This window comes from Monoraphidium neglectum, assembly GCF_000611645.1.
Source record: "Monoraphidium neglectum strain SAG 48.87 unplaced genomic scaffold scaffold01725, whole genome shotgun sequence".
Taxonomy (NCBI): Eukaryota; Viridiplantae; Chlorophyta; class Chlorophyceae; order Sphaeropleales; family Selenastraceae; genus Monoraphidium; species Monoraphidium neglectum.
Window position 1 is genome coordinate 6,352 of NW_014011903.1, and position 6,071 is coordinate 12,422.

General features: G+C 69.3%; 1 protein-coding gene across 1 annotated transcript; it reads left to right on the forward strand.

Moving 5' to 3' along the window:
• Window positions 1–26: 26 nt before the first annotated feature.
• MNEG_8832 (hypothetical protein) lies at window positions 27–2,974 on the forward strand (the record flags this gene model as incomplete). Its single annotated transcript, XM_014042697.1, has 4 exons — window positions 27–385; window positions 767–931; window positions 1,216–1,294; window positions 1,601–2,974. The coding sequence occupies 4 exons, from the start codon at window positions 27–29 to the stop codon at window positions 2,972–2,974; spliced, it is 1,977 nt and encodes a 658-aa protein (XP_013898151.1).
• Between the last annotated feature and the right edge of the window lie 3,097 nt (window positions 2,975–6,071).

Below are 6,071 nucleotides of genomic sequence, written 5' to 3' on the forward strand. Positions count from 1 at the left end.
CCCCGCCGCAGCCGAGGGTCCTGCCTATGCTCGCCCCCCCAGAGCCCCTCCTGCGCATGGGCAGCAGCAGCAGCACCGCCACGCCCCGCAGCGCGCAGCCCGGCTCCGCCACAGGCGGCGCCGCCGCGTCCACCTCGGCCGCCGTGGGGCGCTCCCCCGCCACCAGCCGCCCCGGCGCGGCGCAGACGATCCGCGCGCACTCTCGGCTGACAACGTGGCTGGCACGCGCCCAGTCGGTGCAGCAGCACGTGCTTTGGGAGGAGGAGCGGCTGGAGGGGCAGCTGGTGTCGCTGGCGGCGCGGCAGCAGCTGCTGGCCGGGATCGTTCTCAGCCTGCCGGTCGACTCGGGGGCGGGCGGCGCGCACGGCGGCGCGGCGCGCATGAGGTGCGTCTAGAGGGGGTCGCATCGGGGGCCGAATGCAAGGGGTGGGCCGGTGATCACTGCATCTGACACAATATGTGCTGCCTGCAGTCCCAGTATGAACTTCACCTGGTTGACAACGGCTACGTGCCCTTGCATATCTGGGCACTTGTGAGTGACCATCACATAATCCTGCCCCATCCTGCCAAACCAAATCAGCCACCAAGGTAATGCACCACCCCTCAAAAGGAGCCAACAAACCGGTGCACCGCCCCTCAAAACGGCCGCCAACCCGACACCGAGCCCCTTTGAACGCCCCCTCCCCCCAATAAACACACCAATCGGCGCTTCACCCCCCAATCGGCATCTCACGCCCCAAGCGGTCCCCTCACCCCCGCAACCCAGGCGCAAGCTGCTGGAGGAGGAGCGCCGCGTCGAGTCCGAGGCGGACGCGCTGCAGGCGCGCGGCGCGGCCCTGGCCGCCTGCTCCGCGCGGCTGGCGTCGACGCTGGAGCTGCTGGCGGGGCCGAGCCGCATGGGGGACGACGATAAGCTGGGGCTGCTGCAGCTGTGGGTGCCAGTGGCCGCCTGCTGTGTTTGCGGTGGTGTCGAGGGAGGCCTTTCCACTGTGCCGGGAGGCCGCTGAGAAATGCACACAGGAGCACAGCGTCTTTGTTGTCGTTGCTGCCCGGGCGCGGCCCGTGAGACTGACAGTGCGCCGTGCTGAGTTGGCGAAGGGCGCCCTTGCTCTCATGTTGCAGAACCCGCCCTGCGTGCTGCCGAGCCCGAGTGACTATCGGCGCCCGCTCAACTGCCTGCCGACCCACCATATGCACGTGCCGCTGTGCCCCCAGGCTGCTTGCTGACGTGGCGGACCGGCTGCAGCTGTGGGACCAGCTGGAGGCGCTGGACGGCCTGCCACACCTGGGACATGTGAGGACGCGCCTGCAAAAAACTGGGGCGTGTGTGGAGACTGTGACGGCCGTGTGTGCATGTCCTTCTTGTGCGATTTGATCCATCTTTGACAGCACGAACGCGATCCAACTGCTGACCATCAGTTTCAGCAGAGCCGCTTGAGCGGTGATGATGGCCGGCTTGCGCCCCGCAAACGACTGATTTACGGGAAAAGTGCGCCTTGAAACACCTCCGCCATACTCACACCAGTGCATCAGCGCCCGGATGATACACAATATCCCCACCAAAAACATCACTATCAACAACCCTAAACCACCCCCTCAGGTCGGCGCGACGCTGCGCAACATGGCCGAGCAGGAGGGCCGCGGCGCCGACCAACCGCAGCCACCGCCCCCGCCCCAGCCCCCGGCCTACCATCCCTACCCACAGCCGCTGCACCACTCCCAGCAGCAGCTGCAGCCCCACCACAGGCCGCCGCAGCAGCACCAGCAACAACACCCGCCACACCCGCACCTTCACCCGTTCCAGCAGGCCCACCAACACCACCCGCAGCGGGGCGGCGCCGGCAGGTATGACGCCGCGACCGAGACCGCCGGCACGCTTGGCAGCCGCCCCGCCGTAACCGCCGAGGGGCAGTTTCAAAACGACCCGGACCACGAGCTGTACACTACGATGGCGTCGATCTTCTCCGCTGAGCTTTCAGATGACGGGCCGCTGCTCGGCCCTGATGAGGGGCAGCAGCGCCGAGGGGGAGTGGTGCATGACGAGCATGACGCCGAGGGCCCTCCGGAGCGGCGCCGCGGCGACGGCGGCGGGGGTGCCGGCGGCGCCAAGGAAGACCAGCTCGCGCCGCTGCCCGTCCTGGCGCAGGCGCACCACCGGCCCCCGTCCCGCGGCGGCCGGCCCGGCGGGGCCGGCACCGGCGCCGGCGGCGCGGGGACGCCTGCGCGGATGCTGCGGCGCCGGGGGCTGTCCCTTGACCTTCCGGGTGCCCACAGGGAGCTGGCAGAGTCGCTGGCCGCCACAGGGGCCCTCGCGGGGCCGGAGGAGGCGGAGGCCTTCTCCACGGCCTTTGAGCGCCTCGCGCAGCATGCGGGCGCGGCTCAGCCGATGACGTCGGTCGCGGCCGCGCACGTGCGCGGGGGCGCCGTCGCCGCCATCCACGCGGCCGTTTTGGAGCACAGTGCGAGCGGTGGCGGCGGCGGCGAAGACTCATGCCAAGGGGCGGTTGTTTCGAGTCACTTGGAGGAGGCGCAGCGTCAGCAGCGGCAGAAGCAGATGTGCCAGCAGCTTCCGGCCGGCGACCAGCCGCTCGAGGCGGCCGCTTCCAAGGAAGCACCACACTCGGGCCAACCGCGCAGCGTGGCGGCTCAGGGTGTCATCAACGCACTCGCGGCTTCTGCAGGCGGCGCCCTGGCCGATGCTGGTGCCAAGGGCGCACCTGCCCAACGGCCGCAGCAGCCGGACGCGGCTCTGCAGGGCGGCGGCGCGGGCTCTGAGGGCGGCGCTGGTGGCGAGGGCTCGGGGGCGGGCGCGCATGGCGCCGTCATCGGCGGCGGCGCGCTCGCCGGGATGACAGTTCGCGACCTTTTGGGCCTTCTGGTGACGACGCTGCAGCAGCAGGGTGACGCTGGGGCCAGCAGCGTGGCCGACGTGCCGGTGGGGCGCCTGCTGGCGCAGCAAGGGACCTTGGAGTGACCAGTCAGGGTTCCTCGTCCTGGCCGCTTGTTGAGACCAATAAGACGGGGCGATGGGGTGGTGGGGTCAGGCAACGCGAAGCAAGTGTGGTCAAAGTCTTGGCTCGTTTGCTTTGATCAACGTGGACCGGATCAATCTGAAGGGTTTGCTTTTGCGGCTGCGCGCAGCACGTGACACTGTCAAGTTTTCAACCCCAAACATCATCCCCAGCTTAGTAATGCCGCCCGCACGGCTGACGTTTTGCTCAGGAAACAATGAACGACGCTGATTGGCGGGAGGGTGCCAATCTGCAGGCCTTGCTTGCTTGCTTGTCGAGACATTGTGGAGCTTTTTCCTTGTGTGCTAGCTTGCTTGCATACTTGTTTGCGTACTTGCTTGTTATTTAGCTTGCTTGCTTGCGCTTGCAATGACTTGTGGATATGTGTTAGACTCTGCTTGTGAGCGTTCAGGAGCAGTAATGCGACCTTTTGGGGGGGGGGGTGAGGGTGCGCTACCGCTTACGCATTGAACCCCGCCGCGACTGCCTCCGCGTCCGCTCCCACAGACTCCCGGGAAAGGAGTGCGGCTTCTCGCATTTGCCGGTCACCACAAAGCAGACGGCCTTGTGTCACATCACAAATAGCAGCAACACCATGTTTTTCCTGTAAACTTTACCAGCGTCAGCTGCAAGCAAGGCGATGTGGTCGTGAATCAGAACCGTTGACAGGAACTGCTGTGGCCATACCGTAACGCTCTACTCCTGATACAAGATCAGCCCCATGGCGCACCATGCAGGGGCTTAACGTGAACTGCAAGAATGTAAAACACTCAATTTGGGATCACCAATATGATGAAATGATAAAATCAAGGCACGCTGTCAGCTCAATCCATCTGCCACCTGTCCAGTGGCGAGGGACCCTGCTCTGACAAGGCATGGTGGCCCTGCGCCCATGCGCGGCCCAGAGCCCGGCGCTGCCCCTCAACGCGGCCGCTGTCGTTGCCGGCGCCGCCGCCGCTCACGCGGCTGTTGCCGCTGCGTCGGCTTGATTGCCAGCTGGGGTTGCTCGGCCTGTCCTGCTGCTGCCGTCTCATTCCGCCTGGCTCGCTCCCCTCTTCACTCTCTTGCACTCGCTCGCTGCTTGGCTGCTGGCCTCGGACCTTGCTTCTGCTCCTCCTCCTGCTCCTGCATCTGCTCCTGCTACTCCTGCTCCTGCTCCTGCTCCTGCTGTTGCTCCTGCCTCTGCTCCTGCACAACCTGCTTCTGCTCCTGCTGCGTGCAACCCTCTGGCCGCCCGCCATGTCCCCCGCTAGCGAACCTGCGTCTCCACGCACATCCTGGCAGGCAAGTCCCTGCACCTGTCCCCCTGCCGCTGGCGGCACGCCCCCAGCAAGGTCCACGGCCGCCGCCACGGCGTGGCCGCCGGCCGCCCGGCGCTGCGCCTTTGCAGCCACGGCTCGCAACAGGCCCCGCAGCCTCTCCTTGGCCGCGGCCATCTCCCCATCTGCCGTTCCGCCGTCACTGCCAGTGCCGCTAGTGCCGAGGGGCGGGGCGGGCGAGCGGGGCGGTGGCGCGCGCGTCGGGCTTGAGGTCTCTGCCACCACCACTGGCGCAGCGCCGGGGTCGTCCAACGGCGGGGGGCTGCTGCAGGCGGCGCTCTGACGGTGAGATGAGGCGCGCCCGACGGCTCGCGGCTCAGGCGGCAGGTGCGGCCCCCGCGGCTGCTCGGGGCGTTGCTGGAGGGGCCGCTGCTTTTCGCGCTGCCATTGCTGCTGGTGCTGCTGTTGCTGCTGCTGCTGCTGCTGCTGCTGCTGAACCTGCTGCTGCTGTCCGTGCTGCCGTTCATGCAGCTCCTCGCCCTGCACTTCCTGCCCCTCCTCCTCCTGCTGCTGCTGCTGTGAAGGTGAGTGCCCCGGCGTCAGCCGTCGGCACTGCTGTCCTCCCCGGCCCTCGTCGTCGTCCCACCTGCGGCGCCGCCGCCACGTTCCCTCCTCACGCGACGCCCCCACCTGCTGCTCCAGCGCCGGCTCGCGCTGCCCCTGCACCTGCTCCTGCTGCCGCCCCCGCTCCGGAGCGTCACGCACCCGCCTCGCCTGCGGCGGCGCCTCCCCCTCCACAACGGCGACAGAGGACAGCGCCGGCCGCTGCGCGCCCCCGCCCCCGCCCGCAGCGCCGCGGCCGCCGCCGCCGCCGCCGCCGCGCGGCACAGGCGGGTAGCGCACCCGCGCGTCGTACGCCTGCAGCGGTAGGCCCGACAGGGCAAACACCCGCAGCTCGTGCCAGAAGTGGGCCGCATGCTCAAACAGGAACGGAGCCAGCGCCGCGACCGGGCTCCGCACGCAGCGCGACGCTGGCGCCCCCGCGTCCCCAGCGAGGCCGCCGCCGCCGCCGCCGTGCGTCGCGCCCTCGTTCGCCATCGCGACCGCAAGCCTGTCCCCCGGCCTCCCGCCGCCCCCGGCCGCCCCCGCCTCCTCGGCTGCGTAGTCGCGCTCCAGACCAAACGCCCGCACTTGGCCGAGGACAAAGGCCGCGACGACCGCGCCGCCCGCTGCGCCGCCAGGCAGAAGGGCCTCCAGCTCCCGCTCGACCCATTCGATGAGCCGCGGGCTGCCAGGCGCGTGCGGCTGCGGCCGTGGCGACGGCACCTGCTGCGGGCGCGAGGCTGGCGGCGGCGCGAGGCTGGCGGGGTCCGCCCACGCGCCGCCGTCGTACGCAGCGCGGCGGCGCGCGACGGCGGCGGCGCGCGGGTCGAGGGGCGGCCCTGCAAAGGGCGGCGCAGCGCCGGCGCCAGGGGCCGCGTGGGCGACGCTGTTGCACCCGTCAGGTCCGTAGCACAGGGGGGGGTTGTGTGCGAGTGGGGGGCTATCAGTTGCTTGGTGGGTATGAATGTGGTGTGATGGAGAGGGGGAACAGCAGAGCTGCAGCTGCGGCATGGATGGTGTCGCGGCGCTGAGTCATCGGCATGTGGGGCGCGATGCCCAAAACAGCGTCCTGGACGGGCGGCGGCCCAGGCGCCCCACCCACCTGGAGAGCATGTGCTGCTGCATCCGAAAGTAGTACGGCCGCGGCTGCAAAGCCTGCCCCTCCCCCCGCCGCGCGCCGCCCCCGGCGCCCTCGCGC